Source organism: Hyla sarda, chromosome 10 (assembly GCF_029499605.1).
Source record: "Hyla sarda isolate aHylSar1 chromosome 10, aHylSar1.hap1, whole genome shotgun sequence".
NCBI lineage: Eukaryota > Metazoa > Chordata > Amphibia > Anura > Hylidae > Hyla > Hyla sarda.
The window spans coordinates 23205067-23230824 of record NC_079198.1 but is presented as its reverse complement, the minus strand read 5'-3'; the positions used below and the strand labels follow the sequence as shown (position 1 = coordinate 23230824).

Sequence of the window (25758 nt, the reverse complement as noted above, 5' to 3'; positions counted from 1 at the left end):
CCTCCCATAGACTTACATTGGGGGACTGTGGTGTGACATCACGAGAGGGGCGTGGCCATGACGTCACGACCCTCGCAGCCTGCACCCAGCATTCGGAACAAAATGTTCTAAACGCTGGGGCAGTGGAGTATCCCTTTAAAGCTCCAGGGCCGTAATGCGAAATTGGTAAAAGGAGCCCTACCTATAATGTGCTATTTATAATACTGTTGTCTACTTGTAAGGCAAAGGGGCTTTCTGGTGACCTTAGGGCTAGGTTCACAAGGGCACAACATGTGCAGAATGTCTGCCGGAAAATTCCGGGAGACATTCTGCACATTTAAAAAATCCAGTGGGCAGTAGGATCGCTTTGGAATGCACCATCTCATAGATGGTAATACATTTCCTTGTGGAATCTGCAAAAACATTGAGCAGGTTCAATGTTTTTTGCAGACACTGGAATCAGGATTTAGTGAGAACAGAGCAGCAGGATCCTATTGAAATCAATGGGACTCTGCTGCTGCGGAATGTCTGTGCAGAAGAATCATGTGGAATAGCCTAAGACACTGGGGCTCAGGTAAGAGTGATATATCTGTATCTCTATGCTTACACCAGTGTTTTCCAACCATAGTGCCTCCAGCTGTTGGGAAATACAGGCTGTCAAGGCATGCTGAGAGTTGTATTTTTGCAACAGCTGGAGGGCACCCTGGTTTGGAAACACTGGTTTACGACCTGAAATTGAGCGACAACAGATACGAGAGAGAAGTGAGTGTCACTTTATAATAGGGTAGATTACTGAGAAAACCGATTACTGACAACCCAGACATTGTAACATTAACCACCCAGCTTTCCCAAAAACAGTATATCCAACTAGAATGTTTGACACTTTTACGCAGGAAGATAACACAAGCCCTTGTATTTCCTCGCGAAGTTCAGAGAGAAATGGTCTACAGGCCTTCTGCTATAATATAGTTAAAAACTCAATAAAAAAGTACAAAAGCAGAAAGTAAAAACAAACACTTGGACATAAGGCGAAGGAAGAAAACAATATGTACTCTGCACACGTCGTGGATGTATTTATCGCAAGGAACATGGGGAAGTCCCCTCAGGAGTAAAAAGGAGAATCAATCCATAGACAAGTACATGGCAGATAGAGAACTGTTAGGGGCTCTAATTAATCCGATATGTGTCCCCGCACTGCTGGCTCTATCTATTGATGTCTCTGACCTACATTTGGGAATAGAGGATGCTTTACACTTTCCGGTCGATAAATACATGTTAATAAGCGTGCACATATGTTTCTTTTACAAAATGCTGGCGCAGCTTTATTCTACTCTCCAGTATATCGACTCGGGCCGGGCTCCATCCACGCAGGAGCGGAAGACTCCAGATGTGGTGAGCTGGACGTCTTCTATGCAGGGCTGGTGCAAGGATTTTTGCCACCCTAGGCGAAAGCTAATTTTGCCACCCCTTGACTCCTCCCTTTGACACGCCATACCTTACTAATGGGGTGACACACTGTAACAAACCTCCTCCTCATGTAATCACCTTACTACCTGGGTGACACACTGTAACAAACCCTCTTCTCATGTAATCCCCTTACTACTGGGATGACACACTGTAACAAACCCCCTCCTTATGTAATCTCCATACTACTGAGTGACACACTGTAACAAACCACCTTCTCATGTAATCTCCTTACTACTGGGGTGACACATTGTAACAAACCTCCTCCTCATGTAATCACCTTACTACTTGGGTGACACACTGTAACAAACCCCCTCCTTATGTAATCTCCATACTACTGAGTGACACACTGTAACAAACCACCTTCTCATGTAATCTCCTTACTACTGGGGTGACACATTGTAACAAACCTCCTCCTCATGTAATCACCTTACTACTGGGGTGACACACTGTAACAAACCTCCTCCTTATGTAATCTCCTTACTACTGGGGTGACACTGTTACAAACCCCCTCCTCATGTAATCACCTTACTACTGGGGTGACACACTGTAACAAACCTCCTCCTCATGTAATCTCCTTACTACTGGGGTGACACTGTTACAAACCCCCTCCTCATGTAATCACCTTACTACTGGGGTGACACTGTTACAAACCCCCTCCTCATGTAATCACCTTACTACTGGGGTGACACACTGTAACAAATCTCCTCCTCATGTAATCTCCTTACTATTGGGGTGACACACTGTAACAAGCACCCTCCTCATGTAATCACCTTACTACTGTGGTGACACACTGTAACAAACCTCCTCCTCATGTAATCTCCTTACTACTGGGGTGACACATTGTAACAAACCTCCTCCTCATGTAATCACCTTACTACTGGGGTGACACACTGCAACAAACCTCCTCCTCATGTAATCACCTTACTACTGGGGTGACACAGTGGTGCTGGCTGGGTGGGTGCTACGGGTGAGCAGGGGCTTTGAATGCTGGCGTTGCCCCCATCAAGAGGGCGCTCTAGGCGACTGCCTATTTTGCCTATAGGCAGAATCGGCCCTGCTTCTTCAAATGATAGCATCCATACACTAGACCAGTGGTCTCCAACCTGCGGACCTCCAGATGTTGCAAAACTACAACTCCCAGCATGCCCGGACAGCCAACGGCTGTCCGGGCATGCTGGGAGTTGTAGTCTTGCAACATCTGGAGGTCCGCAGGTTGGAGACCACTGCACTAGACTAAGAGACTGTATGGACACAGGTACGAGCTAGGTTTCCATATACGCGGTGCTGAAATCCCATAGCGGACATCATTATATCCAAGGTCCATCAAAAAAGATATTGGGGAGGCACTCACCGGGTATTCCGAGAAACTTTTCTCTTTATTAGTGGTTGGCAAACATCACAGATGCTGGGTTATGACCTGGACGCCATTACGAATAGAGGTGAGGTTACAGATGTTTCGCACCTTTGTGCTTGGTTAGACCACCAGGTGGCCTGTCGAAGCACCAATACAGGTGTGAAACGGCTGTAACCTTACCTCTGTGTTTTTATGGTGACCAGTGCTTATGACCTGATGGCTAAAGCTAAGAAGGTATGTCCACTATATATATATATATATATATATATATATATATATAGGGGTAATATAATGTTATTGGAATTATTGTCCCATCTCTTTGACATTGCAAGGGGTGTCTTGCTGTCACGTCAACACAGACTCTTGTCTACGGCTTAGATATTTAGTTGTAGCATCAGGCCTGCCATTATGATTCGGCCCCAGGTACAGGACACAGTAAAAGTTGCTTACAGATAACAATGGCAATAGTACAAGGCATTGAAAAGGGGACAACTAACAAGGCCTGTGCTTCATGTATTAAAGGGGTACTCCCGTGGAAAAAAATAATTTTTTTAAATCAACTGGTTCCAGAAAGTTAAACAGATTTGTAAATTACTTCTATTAAAAAATCTTAATCCTTCCAGTACTTATTAGCTACTGAATACTACAGAGGAAATGGTTTTCTTTTTGGAACACCGAGCTCTCTGCTGACATCACGAGCACAGTGCTCTCTGCTGACATCTCTGTCCATTTTAGGAACTGTCCAGAGCAGCATATGTTTTCTATGGGGATTTTCTCCTACTCTGGACAGTTCTTAAAATGGACAGAGATGTCAGCAGAGAGCACTGTGCTCATGATGTCAGCAGAGAGCTCGGTGTTCCAAAAAGAAAACCATTTCCTCTGTAGTATTCAGCAGCTAATAAGTACTGGAAGGGTTAAGATTTTTTAATAGAAGTAATTTACAAATCTGTTTCACTTTCTGGCACCATTTTATTTTAAAAAACAAAAAAAAGTTTTCCACGGGAGTACCCCTTTAAGATGATTAGTAACGAAGGCCCAACAGGCTTCCTTTCCTCCTACTATGAGGACCTGTCTTTTCTACAAACGTTCCTTCCTTACTATGTATTTCATCTCCTCCACCTTTCAGAAACAGAACTAATACAACATCCCGCCTGGCACAATGTCACCCTGTCCTCTCCCACTTATATTTTGAGTCATAAAATTGTGGGAAACAGGATCCATGGCTTGTAGAGGCCTCATATAATGTACACAAAGGAACCAGTCATTGATCATGTTCAGTCTTGAGCGTCTGCCAAAGTGTATATTAAGTTAAACTTGGCAAATTGTTTTATGGTGTTTGCCAATAACATTGACTCTGACCTGCGTGCCAAGTACAATTTTGTGTATTTAACAATATGTAGAAATATCCGGGCACTGTCAGCGAGATTCCTCAGCCTCTTCCTCAAGTCATTTCGGGTAGAAGGTTAGCCTGTACCGTTGTTCAAAGAGCCAAAGTTTAAAGAGGTATTCCGCTACTTTAAAAAAAAAAAAAAAAAAAACATATTAAAGGGGTACTCCACCCCTAGACATCTTATCTCCTTTAATATGTTTACAACGCTGGGTGCGGACGGCTGGGGTCGTGTCGTCACTGCTACGCCCCTCGTGACATCACACCACACCCCCTCAATGCAAGTCTATGGGAGGGGGCGTGGTGGCCGCCACGCCCCCTCCCATAGACTTTCATTGAGGGGGTGTGGTGTGACGTCACGAGGGGCTTGGTCGTGACGTCACAACCCCACGTCGCCCGCTCCAAGCGTTCGGAACAAAATGTTCGGAACGCTGGGGCAGCAGAGTACCCCATTAATATAATGTTGAGGCATTGAACAAAACCTATATATACCTACCCCCGGTCCCCTTCAGCTTTTGTTCACCTGCTTTTGGTCCCCTGCGGCTCATCTGTTCAGAGTTGTTCTGGAGACGAGCGCTTAGAGCAGGACCTGCCCACTCAGCCAATCACTGGCTGCAGCAGGGACCCGTTTTGGCCAGTGATTGGCTGAACTGAAAGGTCCTGCATAGAAGTAGGCTGAAGAGATGAGCAGCAGGGGACCAGAAACAAAAGAACAGGATATGCAGAGGGACCAACAAGGAACCAAGAGTAGGTAGGTATAGTTTTTTTGAATTTTTTTTTTTTTTAAGGAATACCCCTTTAAAGGTGATGCTCAGTTTTATTTAAAGTGTTACTGTTGTATAATAATCTTTTGACATGTCATAGAGCTGTGTATAAAGTTGGGTCTGGGTGCCGAGGGCTTGTTTGCTGCGAAGAGATGGCAGGGAGTGAAAGTGCCCAGCAAAGTGCTCCATGCCACTTCCTAAAGATTACAAAAGGAAGGACCTCCAACGTGTCGGCGGGATTCAAGGCGCAGAACACACGAGTAAGGGGAACTGAGGTTTATTCACCCATGATGCAATGCGTTGCACAGTAGGACTGCTTCATCAAGCAGTATGAAGCAGTCCTACTGTGAAACGCGTTGCATCATGGGTGAATAAACCTCAGTTCCCCTTACTCGTGTGTTCTGCGCCTTGAATCCCGCCGACACGTTGGAGGTCCTTCCTTTTGTATTGCTTTGGACGAGGAGTGGTTGCAGATATCCAGCTTTAAAGGAGTTATCCAAGCAAAAACTTTTTTTTATATATCAACTGGCTCCAGAAAGTTAAACAGATTTGTAAATTACTTCTATCAAAAAATCTTAATCCTTTCAGTACTTATGAGCTTCTGAAGTTAAGGTTGTTCTTTTCTGTCTAAGTCCTCTCTGATGACACGTGTCTCGGGAAACGCCCAGTTTAGAAGCAAATCCCCACCCATAGCAAACCTCTTTTAAACTGGGCGTTTCCAGAGACACGTGTCATCAGAGAGCACTTAGACAGAAAAGAACAACCTTAACTTCAGAAGCTCATAAGTACTGGAAGGATTAAGATTTTTAAATTGAAGTAATTTACAAATCTGTTTCACTTTCTGGAGCCAGTTGATATGTATATATATATATATATATATATATATATATATATATATATATATACAGTATATATATATATATATATATATATATATATAAACTTTTTTCCTGGATAACCCCTTTAATAATGGAGTATTTGAAGAACCACTATTGTTATCCTCCTGTTTCTATCTTTTACCTGCAGCCTATTTTCGTGCTATTCTCCATTCCTTCAATCCAACCCTGCCATGACTGATCTAATAATAAAGCAGGGCAGAAGTGGAATAATCAAATTCCCTTTCATTGTCCTGGGAGACCGGGAGCTGAAAATGCAACTTTTCCTATTATCAGACTTATACAGGTAGCGATTTCGATAATGCAAATATATTGGAGAATTGCTGTTTAAGGCAGTGTTTCCCAACCAGAGTGTCTCCAGCAGTTGCAAAACTACAACTCCCAGCATGCCCGGACAGCCGTTGGCTGTCCGGGCATGCTGGGAGTTGTTGTTTTGCAACTGCTGGAGGCACCCTGGTTGGGATACACTGCGCGATTGCCTTACAGTCATGGCCGTAAATGTTGGCACCCCTGAAATTTTTCAGGAAAATGAAGTATTTCTCACAGAAAAGGATTGCAGTAACACATGTTTTGCTATACACATGTTTATTCCCTTTGTGTGTATTGGAGCTAAACCAAAAAAGGGAGGGAAAAAAAGCAAATTGGACATAATGTCCCCAAACTCCAAAAATGGTCTGGACACAATTATTGGCACCGGTAACTTAATATTTGGTTGCACTCTATTTGGAAAAAAATAACATCAATCATTGTCTTACGATAACCATCAATAAGCTTCTTACACCTCTAGGCCGGAATGTTGGACCACTCTTCCTTTACAATCTGCTCCAGGTCTCTTATTGGAAGGCGACTTTTCCCAACAGCAATTTTAAGATTTCTCCACAGGTGTTCAATGGGATTTAGATCTGGACTCATTGCTGCCACTTCAGAACTCTCCAGCGCTTTGTTGCCATCCACTTCTCGGGGTTTTTTTCACGTACGTTTAGGGTCATTGTCCTGCTGGAAGACCCAAGATCTCGGACGCAAACCCAGCTTTCTGACACTGGGCTGTACAGTGCGACCCAAAATCCATTGGTAATCCTCAGATTTCATGATGCCTTGTACACATTCAAGGCACCCAGGGCCAGAGGCAGCAAAACAACCCCAAAACATCATTGACCTCCACCATATTTCACTGTAGGTACTGTGTTCTTTTCTTTGTAGGCCTCATCCATTTTCGGCAAAAAGTAGAATGATGTGCTTTACCAAAAAGTTCTATCTTCGTCTCATCTATCCACAAGACGTTTTCCCAGAAGGATTTTGGTTACTCAAGTTCATTTTGGCAAAATGTAATCTTGCTTTTTTATGTCTCTGTGTCAGCAGTGGGGTCCCTCTGGGTCTCCTGCCATAGTGTTTCATTTAAATGTTAATGGATAGTTCGCGCTGACACTGATGCTCCCTGAGCCTGCAGGACAGCTTAAATATCTTTGGAACTTGTTTGGGGCTGCTTATCCACCATACGGACTATCCTGCATTGACACCTTTCATCAATTTTTCTCTTCCGTCCACACCCAGGGAGATTATCTACAGGGCCATGGGTTAAAATCTTCTTGATAATGTTGCGCTCTGTGGACAAAGGCAAATCTAGATCTCTGGAGATGGACTTGTAACCTTGAGATTTTTGACATTTTACCACAATTTTGGTTCTTAAGTCCTCAGACAGTTCTCTTCTCCCCTTTCTGTTGTCCATGTTTAGTATGGCACACACAGACGCACAATGCAAAGACTAAGTGAACTTCTCTCCTTTTTATCTGCTTTCAGGTTTGATTTTTATATTGACCACACCTGTTACTTGCCCCAGGTGAGATTAAAGGAGCACCTCATGCTTGAAACAATCTTATTTATCCACAATTTTGCAAGGGTGCCAATAATTTTGTCCAGCCCATTTTTGGAGTTTGGTGACATTATGTCCAATTAGCTTTTTTTTCCTGCCTTTTTTGGTTTAGTTCCAATACACACAAAGGGAATAAACATGTGTATAGCAAAACATGTGTTACTGCAATCCTTTTCTGTGAGAAATACTTCATTTTCTTGAAAAATGTCAGGGGTGCCAACACTTACGGCCATGACTGTATATTCCACAGTATGTTCCTCACAGGCTTTGCTTCTATTGCTGATGCCAAAGATCACCTGCAGCGGAATTCTCATTAAATATTGAGATCCTTGATGTGTTTATGTTGAGTGGATGAGTTATATAGGAACGTGATGAGTTTTCAGTAGACTTTATTAATTCAAATAGAAATTAAATGTAAATTTTTTTCTCAATAAATCAAAATCTGCTTCACTGATAGATTCATGGCCGGTTACTCTGATCAATGACTGGACGAGCATCAATCTGACATATGTAACCATTTGCTGTATCTAACATGTCCACTGCCAGGTTAGCAGGAAAGATTTATATGTGGATTTGGGGTGAACCAGAAATAACCTAAGCCTAAAGGGATAATACATGATTCTCGACTCCCGTCATCCGTCCATAAATAACTAAACATCTGCTTTTAACTTTCAAGGAACAAGTCTAGAAAGATGTTCCTGCTCTACAGGGATCTTGTAACATTTGATGAGGATTCGACCTTATGCGATTATTATGGGGTTATATAAACACAGCTTACATGTTAGAATAGCTCTGCCTGTGTGTCAGTTTTCACTGGATTTTTAATGCATGAACCAGGAGGCTCAGGATGAAAAGGGCTAAAAAGGTGGGCAGTGGAGTTGATTGTGCAAGGCTGGTGCCGTACGTCAATGAAGCCCTGCAGACCTGTTACTTAGAAAGTCGGTCAAATGCTCTTAGTAGAATGGCTTAGAGACTGGGCCCAGGAGACGTAGCTGGGCATAAAGAAGCCAGTGATGCAACAGAGATACTAAATATACAATGACATAATGCAAAGATGACATAGTTGACACTTGATGAAAAAAAAAAATAACAAAGTTGAACAATCTGGTTGTACAACATTAGATAAACGGATCTGCTTTATCCAGAAACATGAACACACAAACCCTAAAACAGGTTTTGCAGTCACCCAACTTCATCAGGGGGACCCTGATGAAGCTGCATGGCATCAAAACGTGCATTAGGGTTCATGTGTTCATGTGGTGAGTAACAGACACAGCTTTTCCTATCTTTTCTCCTTCATAATGTATCTTAGCATGTCATGCCATTTTGTTTATGTAATATTACTTCGATATTGCACCTAAAACTCTTGTATTTTTCGGTATGTCTTAGAGTGCTATCATAGTCTTGTTGTATAAGAATGTATGTCAGTTTTTAGTTACCCCCCCTCGGGTGTGGTGTCCCTTGTCGTCACATTACCATGTGATTTTTTATTTTTTTTATTTTCATGTATTGTATCAATAAAGAACATTGTCTATTTTTCTATATTAAATTGTGGCTTTCCTATATTATATGATATCATACAGCTGTTTTATCACATTTACTGATAAATGTGCTGCCAATACTGTTTTGCAATATATTGCAACACATACGGGTCATATGGTGACACAGTAACATCAGAGAGGCTGTAAGTCCTCGCCACAGACAGGAGACTGATGTTGTCATCCACCAAAGGCCAAGGCCAAAAATGTTTAAAGGATGTCACTGTGTCTCCCTTAAAGGGGTTATCCAGGAATCGAAAATCAGATGCAGTTTCTTTCAAAAACCTCTTCCCGTCTGTCTCCAGGTTGGGTGTAGTTCTGCGGCTCAGTTCCATTGAAGTAAATGGAGCCAAGTTGTAATACCACACCCAACTTGGAGACAGATGGGGAGCGGTTTTTGAAGTAAATCTTTTTGATTCCTGAATAACCCCTTTAAATAATAGATATCCTTTAAGAGACCCTTAGTGAGAGGACATAAAAAGTATTAAGCACTCACATCTTTCCACCAGGTGCTCGGGTTGCTTTGGCAGGAAGCGCTGTGTTCCATACAGCAAGAGTGGGGCACAAGTGAGCTATTGCGCATTTCGAGCCAGTCGGTGTAATTCTTCACTCCACAGCATCGGAACTGTAAGATTATAGCAAAAAAAATAAAAAAAAAATAAAAAATAAATAAATAAAAATTATTAAACTGATCAATCATGTCTCTATTGTTCATTTAACCTCACTGTTCATTTAACCTCCCCTGACTAATACAACAACAATAATACAAATAATGATAATAATTATTATTACAATACATTACCTATATGCAGCTACAGAGCAGTATTACATTTGGGAAATGGATGTAGATTTATAAAATATGTACCGTATGGCAGTAATAGACATTTTATGCTGGTATTATATATGGGCTCCAATGAATGGCAATAGTGGTAAATCAGCTCTAAATCTGCAGCTTTACCTATGGGCTTCTTGCTCAGCCCCCCTTTATAAGAGGGGCAGCCATTACAATCTCTCTCTTTCTGCTGGGGTACAGTAAAGACCAGACGTCTCAAAGCCAGTGTCCAGCAAATTTGGAGGCCTAAAGCCTAACTACAGCCACATGTCAGTAAGTCAAGTCGTCTATGTCTGCTGTCACTACCTACAGTCAAGTCAAGTCTATAGTCAAGTCTATTGTAGTCAGCGTGGCTGTCCTAAAGTCTGTCAAAGTCACTAACCTTGGGATAGCGGTACTACCGTTCAGGTGGTTACCGGGAAAACCACACCCTGGCGTCACGAACATTTAGGGGTTAATACCATCTGCCCCTAGGCTACAACATCTGCCCCATACACCTCACCTTCACACCCCGTGGCTCACCACAACACCAACCTGGGCTTTATGGCAAGGTGGCCAGAAAGAAGCTTCTCGTCAGTAAAAGACACATGAAAGCCGCCTGGAGTTTGCAAGAAAGCATCTAAAGGACAATCAGACTGTGAGAAACAAGATTCTCTGGTCTGATGAAACCAAAAGGGAACTTTCTAGCCCAAAAACTGTCATGTCTGGAGGAATCCAGGCACTGCTCATCACTTCCCTAATACCATCCCAGTGAAGCATGGTGGAGGCAGCATCATGCTGTGTGGGTATTTTTCTGCAGCTAGGAAAGGAAGACTGGTCAGGGTTGAGAGAAAGCTGAATGGAACAAAGTACAGAAATATTCTTAAAGGGGAACTCCACTGCTCAGCGTTTTGAACAAACTGTTCCGAACGCTGGAGCCGTGAGCTTGTGATGTTATACTCCCCCTCATGACGTGACACCTCTGCCTCCTCAATGCAAGTCTATGGGAGGGGGCGTGACAGCCGTCACGCCCCCTCCCATAGATTTGCATTGAGGGGGCAGGGCGTGACATCATGCGGGGGAAGGGCTATGACATCACGAGCTCCCGTGAGTACCCCTTTAATGAAAACCTGATCCAGAGTGCTCTGGATATTAGACTGGGCTGAAGGTTTATCTTCCAACAAGACAATGACCCTAAGCACCAAGCCAAGACAAGACAGGAGCGGCTTAGGGACAACTCTATGGATGTCCTTGAGTGGCCGAGACAAAGCCCTGACTTGAACCCAATGGAACATCTCTGGAGCCCCAGCGGCGGGACCCCCTTGATCAGACATCTTATCCTTTGGGTAGGGAATAAGATGTCTAGGGGCGGAGTACCCCTTTAAAGTTTTATAGACTGAGTATATATTATATATTTAATGTTATTAATAAGATTGTAATTTTTCATATATTTAATGTCATTTTTATGGTACCGGTCTTTAGTTTCACTTCCATTTATGCCAATGTAAACATCAGACACGCAAAACACCCAGGAGGAGAGCACTGAAGCATATCACTGCAGCTCGTCTACACCGCAAACTACGTCCAGCGATAAAGCATTTAGACAGAATATGGGCCTTGTTCATGTCTTCAATTTATTTCCATATTATGCATTTCACAATCTTGTCCTATCTGATTACAGACGACACCACAAGCTCCGATACATCACAGGCCTGTACAGTGGGGATTGGCGGGATTCGGGGATTTGTTAACCACAAATGATATGACAAGAGCACTCCATGAGTAATGGATCAAGTAAAGTGTTCGGGTCTGAGCTTGTCGCTGCGTACCGCAATGCTCAGACTGATTGTTTTTATTATATATAGATTTACTCAGCGATGATGTACTGAGAGCGTCAGAGAATTGGTTTTCTAAGGCATCCATATTTCATATTTGCCTTTAGATTTATTAAAGATTTGCCATGACAGACTGCAGAGGATTTATAGTTGTGAGGTAGTTCAGCACCAAAAGCAACAAGTGTCTCCAACTGAATAAGAGATAAACAATGGATTAATGGGGGCCTGACTGCTGAGACCCCCATCTATAATGTTAATAGTGTTCCCTTATTACCATTTCTGTGGAGTGGTAATAAGTTATAACCTTGGGACAACAACTTTAAAGGAAATCTGTCATCAGTGCCACCTATTGGTACAGACAGGTAGTGCAGGTGACACTGATGACAACGGTACTTACCTTGTCCCGTTCCATGCTATCGTTCCCCGTTAATCCTCTTTGGTATGTTCAGCTCCGCACCCGACTTGGAGCATGGGCGGAGCTTAGTGACATTACCGCTGCTGTTCTCTGGTTGGGTCCCGCTAGTAGCAAACAGCGGTGACGTCACCAAGCTCCGTCCATGTTCCAAGTGAGTTGCGGAGCTGAAAATACCGAAGAGGATTAACGGAGAACGACAGCACGGAACGGGACAAGGTAAGTACTGTTGTCATCAGGGTCACCTGCACTACCTGTCTGTACCGACAGGTGACACTGGGGACAGATTTCCTTTAAATTCCAAGCCACCACCCTTTTAAACCCCAAGAGCTTACTGCATACAATTTATACGTTGATACCTACCTCGGTCTGTACGATGTCCCACGCGTTGGTCAAACCAAGATTCCCCTCCGTCTGATAAAGCGCCAGTCCTTTCTTTAAGTCCTCTTGTGCATATCTGTGAAACTATACAAGAAAGCAAGAAGGCTTAAGATGGAGTGCATTTTAGTCGTTCTTGGTATAAGACATCACAGGCTGAAATGTACAATAACTATAACATTAAACAGTGAATACAGGCTTAACAGTACATACCTATAATATCCCATACCTATAATATCCCATTAACTAATAGGCATAAGGCAACACTTTAATTGCGCTTAATGCATTATTTCACCCTAGGTGGCGCTGCAGATGATATGAACAATTGCTTCTGGGTTCCCTCACAGATTACGGCTGATCTCAATAAGGCTTCACAGGGTTCACACAGCATTTATGCATACGTTTAATATATACTCTTGACATATCACAGTTGTGACCATGGCACAGATACATAAGCAAAATATCAAAATGGGATGCCAATGTATCCATGCACAGACAATGGTAGCATCCGTTTAAAAAATAAAAAAAAGTATACGTTTTTAACTTTTCATTCCATTATAAATAAAGTTTCACTTTTTTGATTGAAATTCCAAGAAAAAATACTGTGCAAAGTCAAAAACCACATATGTACACACATACGGTTCCCATTGACTCCCACGTTTAAAAAAAATTATACGTTTTAATACAGTTTTTCACCGGGACCATAACCGTGGTAGGCTATGGTTTTAGGTACGGGGAAAAAAAACTGACAAAACCATACAGGATGCAAAACTGACACAAACTGATGCATCTTTTGGCATACGGTTTTCAATGGAGAGTCAATGCATACGGTTTTGAATACAGTTCCGTATGGTTTTCAAATGTCAGTTTTCTGGGGAAGGGATGGGTTTTGCAGGATTATGGTCTAAACACCCCATGTTTTAGGTTTCCCGCTCAACCAAACTCCTCCCCTGTACTGGTTAAGTAAGCTGGTGGCACAGGAAGGTCACCGGAGGCCGGAAGAAGCGCTAGTTTGTGTGCGAAAACTACCGGTTGCTAACCTCTGAGCACCTACACTCGGCAGTCCGGTGTCCCCGGTCCATCTCGTGAGAGGATCGCCGAGTCAGTAGCTGAGCGGTGAGTGCAGGAGTTTTCTATATTCTTTATTTGAGAATGCCTTTGTTTCATATGTTCCTAATAAAAAATGTTGTGGCAGGCCCCCACCGACTAAAAAGCTGAATTTGAGTGCTGCCTCTTTATTTGCTTTTCTATACTGAATCAGAGGAAGGGGTGTCTCATACCCAGAAACACGTTAGGTATTTAATTAGCACTGCTGTTTTAAGACAATCTAAGTGGTTTGCACCACAATGTCCAGGCATTTTGCTTTACTTTACCATTTTATTTCTTTATTTGGGGGGGGGGGGATACGTTTTAATATGGGTTTGTTAGTTTGACAGTCTGGTGCTCAGCTGCAATACCAGATATAACCTATGGGCAGGAGTTTTTCTAATTCTGGTCCTGTACAAGCCCTGTGATACTGAAATAAATGAATTGATTGCATTTAAATCCAAGGCAATTCCTATATCTTTCTACATGAGTAAAGAGGTTTTGAGAATCTCCAAATGAACTGATATGCGAAAAATATTGGCAACTCTGTTAAAAAGCCATTCTCACAAAATGATCTCCGATGTCACATCTTGTAAATTTGATGGTCGAATGAGAGCCTTCACATATGGGTTTTCAAGGGTCATAAAACGTCATTTTGTTTTAGTACAAGTCTATCGAAATGGCATTCAGAAATCATTATAAAATCAAATTTGGGCACTTACATTGTCATTGTACGTGAAGAATAGCACCATGCTGATTATTTCAAGGAGGAAGATGATCAGTAAGACCACAAAGAACTGACGGAAGACAAAAGAAGACGTTTTTATCCTTTCATAAATCACAAGTGACATCAATATCAAAGCCATAGCCATCTACAGTCGTCTAAAGCCATTTATCACTCCGGAAATGACTACAGGGAGAGAAATAGGGGGCAGATAGAAGTCGCTTATGCACCTGCTGGGCTGGGCATGCCATATGTGCCCCCTATACAACTGCACAAGGCCCTATAGGTAAGGGGGGGGGGGTGACACCGCAGCATTGGTGTTACTATTATATAGTTACAACTTTTGGTGGTTTTCTCAAAGAGGTTTCACTGTATTCCAATAGGTTTTCCTGGATATACACAAAATTTCCAGTGGTGCTGGACTGGGAGTAAGCAGAGGGGTGAGTAGAGTTTTTATTTTGTTCCCCCATTCCCTGCCAAGAGCAGGGAATGGGGGAACAAAATAAAAAAAAACTCTACTCACCCCTCTGCTTAATACAATTTTGGGTGGTTTTCTCAAAGAGGTTTCACCATATTCTAATGGGTTTTCCAGGATATACACCAAATTGCCAGGGGCAGGGAATGGGGGAACAAAATAAAAAAAAACTCTACTCACCCCTCTGCTTAATACAATTTTGGGTGGTTTTCTCAAAGAGGTTTCACCATATTCTAATGGGTTTTCCAGGATATACACAAAATTGCCAGGGGCAGGGAATGGGGGAACAAAATAAAAAAAGCTCTACTCACGCCTCTGCTTAAAGGGGTATTCCGGGCAAAAACATCTTATCCCCTATCGAAAGGATAGGGGATAAGATGTCTGATCGTGGGGGGCCCACTGCTGCGACCCCCCGCGATCTCCCTGCAGCAGCCCGCATTCTATGCGTAGCTGCGTCTGAAGTTTCGGAAACCGCCGGGCTTCCGAGACGGGGACGTGACGTCACGCCACGCCCCTTCCATTCATTTCTATGGGAGGAGGCGTAGCGGGCGAATAGACATGAATGGAGGGGGTGTGGCGTGACGTCACGTCCCCATCTCGGAAGCCCGGCGGTTTCCGAAACTTCAGACGCAGTTACGTATAGAATGTGGCGGGCCTCCTGCGATCAGACATCTTATCCCCTATTCTTTTGATAGGGGATAAGATGTTTTTGCCCGGAATACCCCTTTAATACAATTTTTGGTGGTTTTCTCAAAGAGGTTTCACTGTATTCTAATGGGTTTTCCTGGATATAGACAAAATTGCCAGTGGTGCTGGACCGGGAGTAAGCAGAGGGGTGAATAGAGATTTTATTTTGTTCCCCCATTCCCTCCCAAGGGCAGGGAATTCAGCTTTCTGGTGCTCCGGTGGGCTGGAAAAGGTGGATACAGTCCTAGGAAAGAGTCTCCTAGGACTGTATCTACCTTTTCCAGCCCACGGGAGCACCTGAAAGCTGAACTAATTTATGCAGGAAAAGTCATCAACCGCCGAGCCGAGAAGTTTGTGACGAATCGAATTTACTGTAAGTTCGCTCATCTCTACTGTTCAACATAGAGCTATTGCAGGTGTTTGGGCAATTTTAGGCTAAGTGAAGGCTGACTGTACTATCTGTAAATGAGTGAACTGACAGGGCGTCCAAGAAATAGTCAACCACATTGGTGTGAAGGATTTTAACACCACAGCAAAAACTGCAACATGTAAATACAGATTTGTAGTGTACAAAAAAAAAGACCATTTCAAACTTACTGTAAGGAGAAGACACCGGTGTTCTGTCACAGCACCGAGGCACCCAATGAAGCCCACCACCATTATCACCGATCCTGTCACCATGAAGAGGCTGGCAGCTGAAAGTGACGGGAAAGAAATGGAGAGGGTGGCAAACTTTCCCTGGGTAACAGCCAACCAGACTCCAACTCCAAGGATTCCACATCCTCCAAGCTGCAAAAAAAAAGAAATAGAAAGTCAGATAACACAGCAGCCAATGTAATGTCTACCTAGGATAAATCCACTCATGGACCAAAAAATAATGCACCCAGATGAAAAATGTCAGATAAGGGTAAACTCAGAAACCATGAAACATTGCCCCCAAACTGCTTCGAAAAGACCACCCTGATATTTGAGAAGCCCACCCCCAAAGGAGACCAGGTTTTTATGCAATTTTCAGTCGTCTTTTTAAAGAGGTGTGGTGGCCCAGTATGGGAGTTGTGCCCCTGTACCCTTCCTGCCCAGTCAGGCAGCCTCCTTACAGTGTCCCCTGGGCCCCCTTACACCTGTCCCCTTATGTATATATTGTTTGCCGTGTGTTATACTGTATAATACATATAGAAAGTGTTATTACTTTAAGAGAGGTTAACATGTGACTACTAGTGTTGAGCGGCATAGGCCATATTCGAATTTGCGATATTTCACGAATATATGGACGAATATTCGTCATATATTTGCTAAATTCGCATATTCGTAATATTCGCGTTTTATTTTCGCATATGCGAAAATTTGCATAAACCAAAATTAGTATAAGCGAAAATTCGCACGCCAATCTCACACAGTAGTATTAGAGCCTTCTTTACACCACACAAGCTGGAAGCAGAGAGGGATGATCACTGTGATGTGTACTGTGAAAAAAAAAAAAAAACAATATTCGTAATTAGGAATATCTAGTGCTATATTCGTGAATATTAGCGAGCAACACTAGTGATCACCAGTTGTCATGTGAGTTGTTATGTGAGTGTAACCCAGGAGGTATCAGTGACCATGTGACTTAAGGGTGACCAATGGGACCCCACCAGAGTCTCCCCTGTAAAAGCCCTGGGAGGAGTCTCCGCTCTCTCTTTCTGCTGAGGTGCAGTGCAGTCAAGTCCTAGAGAGTGTCTGGAGTCCATAGGAGGCCTCAGATCATTTCAGCAGCCACAATTCTACAAGTAAGCTACAACCACAGCATTGTCAGACTCAAGTCAAGTCAGTCACTATCATCTATTGTCAAGTCAGAGTGGCCTGTACTAAAATTGTCCAAATCTACTGAAAGTCCCAGCAAGCCCTTAAGGTCTCTGAAGTCACTGGTCACCTCTGTGGGCCTGGCTGAACTGTATAGACTGTACCATCTGTCTGACTCGGTAAAGCTGCTGTTGTTCCGTAACTTGGCGTCGGAATCATTATTGCGCCCGTGCCCAGCCCAGGATCCAGTGGTATACCTTCGGGTGGTATTGAGGATAAACCACTGCCTGGTGTCATGAATACAAGGGGTTAATGCCATCTGCCCCTATGGTAATTCCGTCTGCCCTGCATCTCACACCCTATACCACGGAGGTTTCACAGTATGTAAATGATTACAGATCCGGTCTGATTAGACACTAGGGTGGAGATTTATCAAAACCTGTCCAGAGGAAAAGTTGCCCATTTGCCCATAGCAACCAATCAGATCGCTTCTTTCATTTTTAACTAGGCCTCTGCAAAATGAAAGAAGCCAATGTCCCCCCATGGTCTTGCCACAAAAGGGCATAACAATGCCTCCCCCACTGCCCTATAAAAAGTCTCTCATAGGCTACTTATGGGTAGTGTACCACTTGGTGAAAGATCGTTGACTGCTAGACATGTCTCTACGATGTACTGGAACACATTTTGCCCAGTTGATAAACTTTGAGATGGATTTATTGGACTGAGAGGGACAGGGTGCTTCTTTGCCAAATTGCCCACCATACAAGCTGTTTTGATCATTAGGAGGTAATGGAAGCAGTGGTTACTTTATATGCGACAAACAGGCTCGGGGCATCAGCCACCCCACCCATTGAAACATAAATGAGCTAAATCCATTCAAAAGACCTGTGGTTTTCAATCAGGGGGCCTCCAGCTGTTGCATTAGTTGCAGATTGATCCCTCCACCCATTGAAGCAGACAGGCTCCCTGTCATCAGCTGACTAGTGATGTCAGGTCTCGGCCGCATTGCAAGCTGGGAAAAATCTGAGACAACAGTCATTTTGTATGCTGTTAAAAATAAATCTTGGGCTGAAAATCACATAAGAATTGTGAGAAATCCATCACACACAGGTACAGACACTATATTATGAACTACACTAACTTTACAGCCCCTGTAGCATAGTCAAATAAAAAAAATCCTCGAATTCCCCTTTAAAAGGGTTATCCACCATAAGGTGATTTTAGTAGTATGTACCTGCCAGAACAGGGTATTTCCTGTTTAATTTCGTTCTCTAAACTACACATCCCATAGTTTCATAGTTTGTAAGTATGAGGTCACTTTCCACTTCCACACATCAGCCATCCCACCCATTCAAACACTGAAATAGCCCTTTAACCACCATCTTTAGTGACAAATCCAGGTTCTGTTTGGGAAGTGACAATGGTCAGGTTTGAGTATGGAACTGTATATAAGTATGTATATAGAGAGCTGTCAATCACTCAATAGGACCGCCCACATGACTGCTTAGCCTAGAAAGAGCAGAATAAGCGACAAGTTGACCTGGAACCTCTCCAACAAAACTATACATATCTATCTGCTCAATAACATGGTGCCTGCAGACGGGACTTTTTTCAGCGTGATAGGTTCCTCTTAATGCTCCTGGGTCTAAAAATCTGTAAAAAAATAAAATAAAACACCCCCACCTAGGGTTGCCACCTTTCTTGCAAAAAAAATACTGGCAATGCTGATTTGCATAATTCATTATATATGCGTGACATCACAGGATACACATGTGTGGGGGAAATTTTGTCCTATTCTGACCCCTATGACTTTTTTATTCCCCCTTATATGGGCCTGTATGAGGACTCATTGTTTGCACCCCGATGTGTAGTTTTGAACAGGACCATTTTTGTTTTCAGGTGACTTTTTGATCGCTTTTTTAATTAAATTTGGGAGTTGCAGTTAGTTACTAACTACGACTCCCAGTATGCCCTGATACAGCCTGTGTGAGGCTCAGCCGCTGCCCCAAACGACAACTACAACTATATAGTGGTGTATAGTATAGGTCAGTGTTTCCCAACCAGGGGTGTCTCCAGCTGTTGAAAAACTACAACTCCCAGCATGTTGCACTATATAGTAGTATATAGCATAGGTCAGTGTTTCCCAACCAGGGGGGGCCTCCAGTTGTTGCAAAACTACAACTCCCAGCATGTTGGACTATATAGTAGTATATAGTATAGGTCAGTCTTTCCCAACCAGGGGGGCCTCCAGCTGTTGCAAAAGTACAACTCCCAGCATGTTGGACTATATAGTAGTATATAGTATAGATCAGTGTTTCCCAACCAGGGGGGCCTCCAGCTGTTGCAAAACTACAACTCCCAGCATGTTGGAATATATAGTGGTATACAGTATAGGTCAGTGTTTCCCAACCAGGGGTGCCTCCAGCTGTTGCAAAACTTCAACTCCCAGCATGTTGGACTATATAGTAGTATATAGTGTAGGTCAGTGTTTCGCAACCAGGGGTGCCTCCAGCTGTTGCAAAACTACAACTCCCAGCATGTTGGACTATATAGTAGTATATATTATAGGTCAGTGTTTCCCAACCAGGGGGGCCTCCAGCTGTTGCAAAACTACAACTCACAGCATGTTGGACTATATAGTAGTATATATTATAGGTCAGTGTTTCCCAACCAGGGGGGCCTCCAGCTGTTGCAAAACTACAACTCACAGCATGTTGGAATATATAGTGGTATATAGTATAGGTCAGTGTTTCCCAACCAGGGGTGCCTCCAGCTGTTGCAAAACTATAATTCCCAGCATGTTGGACTATAAAGTAGTCTTTAGTATAGGTCAGTGTTTCCCAACCAGGGGTGCCTCCAGCTGATGCAAAACTACAACTCCCAGCATGTTGGACTATATAGTAGTCTTTAGTATAGGTCAGTGTTTCCCAACTAGAGGTCCCTCCAGCTGTTGCAAAACTACAACTCCCAGCATGCCCGGACAGCCAACGGCTGTCCGGGCATGCTGGGAGTTGTAGTTTTGCAACAGCTGGAGGCGCTCTGGTTGGGAAACACTGGTATAGTATATGGTGCAACATTCCAGGAGTTAAAGAAATGGTTGGATAAATACCGGCAATTGCATTGCCGGTATTTTTAACATAAAAAATACCGCCCGGGTGGCAACCCTACCCCCACTATGTGCAACTTATAATAATGGCCTCTTTTAAGCAGTATATGAGCATTTCTGTCTCAGTAGACTCATTTGTACAACTGCGACCTCAGCACACCCCAATATCTACACTGCAGTAATATACTATACCGTATACACGCTCACTTCTACAGACACAGCAGACTTGTGCCAATTTATGCCCCAAAGACCAACGGCAATCATAAAAATTATATTCAGCAAAATGTATGCAGAGAGATAGAAGGGTATTGCTGTGAATTTCATGCTTCAGTGAGTGCACAGTAAACTTAATAAACACCTATCGAGCTTCCAGCAGTATGAACAGTAATTCTAATCAGGCTTCCTGCACCATTTCCAATATTTTATAATGAATGCCTGGTGATTATTCCAAGGAAAAAGTCATTACTAAGAGGCTTTAAAGCCATTTTTCTATTGTGACTTTAAATCTAGAAGCAGTATATATATATATATATATATATATATATATATATATATATATTTCCTTTAACTTGCATAGTTAAATATAACGATCCACTTAAAAAGAAGGGAAATTAAAGAAAAGCTGCACCTAAGGTAAAAACAGGCTGTGTAGTTGGGATATGCAAAATCTAGTAATGTTATTATGCAGCGTCCGTATTTTAAAGGGGTTAGCCAGGAAAAAAAAAAAATTTTTTATATATATCAACTGGCCCCAGAAAGTTAAACAGATTTGTAAATGACTTCCATTAAAAAATCTTAATCCTTTCAGTACTTATGAGTTTCTAAAGTTAAGGTTGTTCTTTTCTGTCTAAGTGCTCTCTGAGGACACGTGTCTCGGGAACCGCCCAGTATAGAAGCAAATCCCCATAGCAAACCTCTTCTAAACTAGGCGGTTCCCGAGACACGTGTCACCAGAGAGCACTTAGACAGAAAAGAACAACCTTAACTTCAGAAGCTCATAAGTACTGAAAGGATTAAGATTTTTTAATAGAGGTAATTTACAAATCTGTTTAACTTTCTGGAGCCAGTTGATTTTATATATATATATATATATATATATATATATATATATATATAAAAGTTTTTTCCTGGAATGCCCCTTTAATTTCAGAAGAATAACATATTAGGTGCTATACTCTGCATTATATTACACATAAGCCCATACTCAGGGCTGGTGCAAAAGCTAATTTTTCCACCCCCCTTGACTCCGCCCATTGGCACGGCCTTCAACGGGCCCCTACTTACTACTGGGGTGACACACTGTAACAAGCCCCCTCCTCATGTGATTAGCTTATTATTGGGGTGACACACTGTAACAAACCTCCTCCTCATGCTGCTGGCCGAACGAGTGGTTCAGATGCTGGATGTCTAACTTTCTTGCGGCAGGCAGAATGGCGCCCGCCATCAAGAGGGCGCTCTAGGCGGCTGCCTATTTTTCCTATAGGCGGAGTCGGCCCTGCCCATACTGCATGTAGGGGATAAACTCCAATTCCTATGTGGAAACCATCAAGAAGCAGCCTATGGATTATGTGTCCCAGATTACAGCAGTCCCTTTTGCTCAGGAAAGTCTTTTACAGCTCCTGGGCCCAATGCTAAATCTGTATCAGGGCCCTCCAACTACCATTTACCACTTTAATATATTGAAGTCTATTATATAGCAGAGGAGATTCAGGCTCCAGAGTCAGTTGTTGAGTCTACATCCCCAATAACTACTATACTTGTGCTCACTTACACATAAATATCTATAATTCTATCTTTATATCCTAATATTGTCTAATTTCTTAAAGGGCTACTCCAATCCAGAATTAGAGAATAACAAGCGGTCAGATCGCCCACCGATCACCAGAAGGTAATATGTTCCCTAGAAAGAACGTAGTGTTGAGCTTGGCAATTCTGGGAAACCCCATAGAGAATGAATGGAGTGAGCTCCATTTATTCAAGGGACAATTTTCTCCCTGATCACGGGCTGGTGCGGGCTACAGTAGTGGGACCTCTCCTGATCAGCTTGTTATCCCCCATATTATGTATAGGGTGTAACTTACTGAGGTGGGAAATACCCCCTAACATAACTATGATGTATGTATGTGTTAAGTGGGTATAAAAAGTTAAAGGGGTATTCCTGCACTTAGAAAAGTAAACGGGAACTGTCAGAATCAAAAACTTTTTGTATGTTGTACATCTTGGCAAAACATTAACCTTATTAAAACACATAATGAACAAGTTTTTATCTCCTTTTTATAGAAATTGTCACTTATAAAAAAAAAAAAGACCCCTAGGGGGTCACCATATGATCCAGAATATATTCCTGTCCAACTGCATCATCATGTTTTTGTCCCAGTTGAAGCTCAGGCTGGGACAAAGTCCAGGAAGTGAGGGCGGGGCTAGCACTTCTATGTGCTCACTCCTGTCCTATTAGACTGAAAACAGAGAGGAGGGAGTTACAGAGCAGCCTGCAGTGATGGGATGAAGAGACCCAGCACAGCACAGCAGACTCAGGGAGGAATGAACTGAATGCATGGTGAGTGAAGGCGGGATACGCGAGTACAGCGCTTGAGTACCTCTATCGCTCCCATAGGCAAGGCATTTTAAGAGCTGGCCCGAATACTCCTAAAGCACATACAAAGTACTAAATAGAAAAATAATAAAATAATATCAGCCACTATTAAGAAAATATTTTTTCTACTTCGATGGTAATATAAGTTCATCTTTTGACATTGACTAGATAAGTGTTTCCCAAACAGGGTGCCTCCAGCTGTTGCAAAACTACAACTCTAAGCATGCCCCGACAGCCTCCGGCTGTCGGGGCATGCTGGGAGTTGTAGTTTTGCAACAGCTGGAGGCACCCTGTTTGGGAAACACTGATCTAGTCAATGTCAAAAGATGAATCTTTATACTCCACAAATTAAATAGACATGTTTTGTTCTCTGACTAGAAGTATGTGCAGTTGCTCTCGCCCACTCTCCCTCGCACACCCCTAACCCGGTTAAAGTGAGTGTTAACATTTCAAAGACAATGTAGGAAGGTGCTATAGTTCAGCACCTGCTTACTTCCATATAAATTCCAGACAGAGCAATTTAGAAATGTGTCATCCCAGAGTATTTCGGTATCTTAAAGGGGTACCCGAAACTGGTGCTCGAAAGTTATACAGATTTGTAAATGACTTCTATTTAAAAATCTTAATCCTTCCAGTACTTATCAGCTGCTGTATGCTCCAAAGGAAGTTGTGTAGTTCTTTTCAGTCTGACTACAGTGCTCTCTGCTGACACTTCTGTCCATGTCGGGAACTGTCCAGAGCAGGAGAGGTTTGCTATGGGGATGTGCTCCTGCTCTGGACAGTTCCTGACATGGACAAAGGTGTCAGCAGAGAGCACTGTGGTCAGACAGAAAAGAAATTCAAAGAGTTAAGATCTTCCTGTGGAACATACAGCAGCTGATAAGTACTGGAAGGATTAAGATACATTTATAAATCTGTTTAACTTTCTGGCACCAGTTGATTTCAAAAAATGTATTTTCCACCTGAGTACCCCTTTAAGACTGAGGGAACCAATCAGGGAGTTTTTCTTAAATGTCATGTTAAAATAGGGCAATAGTATGGCAGGAGGCATAAGCTCTTCCCACATACATTTGTATTGGTTTCTTTAGTAATGCCTGAATCATTCTGCTCTGGCCAGGCCTAACTAGAAGAGGCCAGAGCAGCTGATGCGAGTTTGGTGAAATGCTACAACACCAGGGCAGGTGAGTATTCACATGGTGTTCCCCAACCTTAAGCTCTACAGTTGTTGCAAAACTACAGTTCTCACAATGCCCTTTTGTCAATGCATGATGGGAGTTGTAGTTTTCAACAGCTGGAGAGTCACAGGAAATTATTTCAAATGGGGACATGGTGGCGCAGTTCACGGAGGTCATAGTGGCACAGTTTACTGGGGTTATTGTGGCCCAGCTCATGGGGGGGGGGGTCAGAGTGGCACAGTTCATGGGGGTCATAGTGGCACAGCTCATGGGGGGGTCAGAGTGGCACAGCTCATGGGGGGGTCATAGTGGCACTGTTCATGGGGGGTCATAGTGGCACAGTTCATGGGGGGGTCATAGTGGCACAAATCATGGGGGTCATAGTGGCACAGTTCATGGGGGTCATAGTGGCACAGTTCATGGGGGTCATAGTGGCACAGTTCATGGGGGGGTCATAGTGGCACAAATCATGGGGGTCATAGTGGCATAGTTCATGGGGGTCATAGTGGCATAGTTCATGAGGGTCAAAGTGGCACAGTTCATGGGGTCATAGTGGCACAGCTCATGGGGGTGTCACAGTTCATGGGGGTCATAGTGGCACAGTTCATGGGGGGTCATAGTGGCACAGTTCATGGGGGTCATAGTGGCACAGTTCATGAGGGTCATAGTGGCACAGTTCATGGGGGTCATAGTGGCACAGTTCATGGGAGGTCATAGTGGCACAGCTCATAGGGGAGTCATAGTGGCACACTTCATAGGGGTTATAGTGGCACAGTTCATGGAGGTCACAGTGGCACAGCTTATGGGGGTCATCGTGGCACAGTTCATGAGGGTCATAGAGGCACAGTTCATGAGGGTCATAGTGGCACAGCTCATGGGGGTTATAGTGGCACAACTCATGGGGGTCATAGTAGAAAAGTTCATGGGGGTTATAGTGGCACAACTTATGAGGGTCATAGTTGCACAGTTCATAGGGGGGACACAGTGGCACAGTTCATGGGAGGCATAGTGACATAGACTTTCGGTATACAATCTTTACGGAAACATTATGGTCTTGCAAGGACCCCACTATGTGTCAAGAAACTCTCAGCAATAGAAATTAGAACAAATACAACCAAGAAATGTATTATTGTGTATGGGAGGTTGGTTTAAAAAAAAAAACAACCCACCACATAAAGTGAAGGTGTAACCAAAAGCCTATAAGATCTGTACTACATTATTGGTTCTAGCAACTGGACTGTTTAAATATACTCAGTCCAAAGAAATGCAAACCTTGTGTGTCTGGGCACCCCTAGTGCTTCCTCCTGCTCAAAAAGATACCCCTATTTCCCCCACCATGTTTCCCTTACCAATTATGGAGATGTCATCAGGGGAGATATAGCATGTACCTCCTCAATGGAGTATTAAAGAGGTAGAAAATAGTTAATTTACAAAGCAAT

At 43.1% G+C, this 25758-nt stretch overlaps 1 protein-coding gene across 2 annotated transcripts in view; it reads right to left on the bottom strand.

The window, feature by feature from the left end:
- The window catches only part of LOC130294341 (tetraspanin-4-like), a 98948-nt gene that overhangs the window by 7615 nt on the left and 65575 nt on the right, over positions 1-25758 (bottom strand). For both annotated transcript variants that reach the window (XM_056543980.1, XM_056543979.1), the window contains 4 exons: positions 16261-16452; positions 14500-14574; positions 12677-12778; positions 9752-9880 (listed from right to left, as the gene is read on the bottom strand). In XM_056543980.1, coding sequence (XP_056399955.1) covers positions 9752-9880; positions 12677-12778; positions 14500-14574; positions 16261-16452 — 498 coding nt within the window. The remainder of the gene's footprint in view (positions 1-9751; positions 9881-12676; positions 12779-14499; positions 14575-16260; positions 16453-25758) is intronic.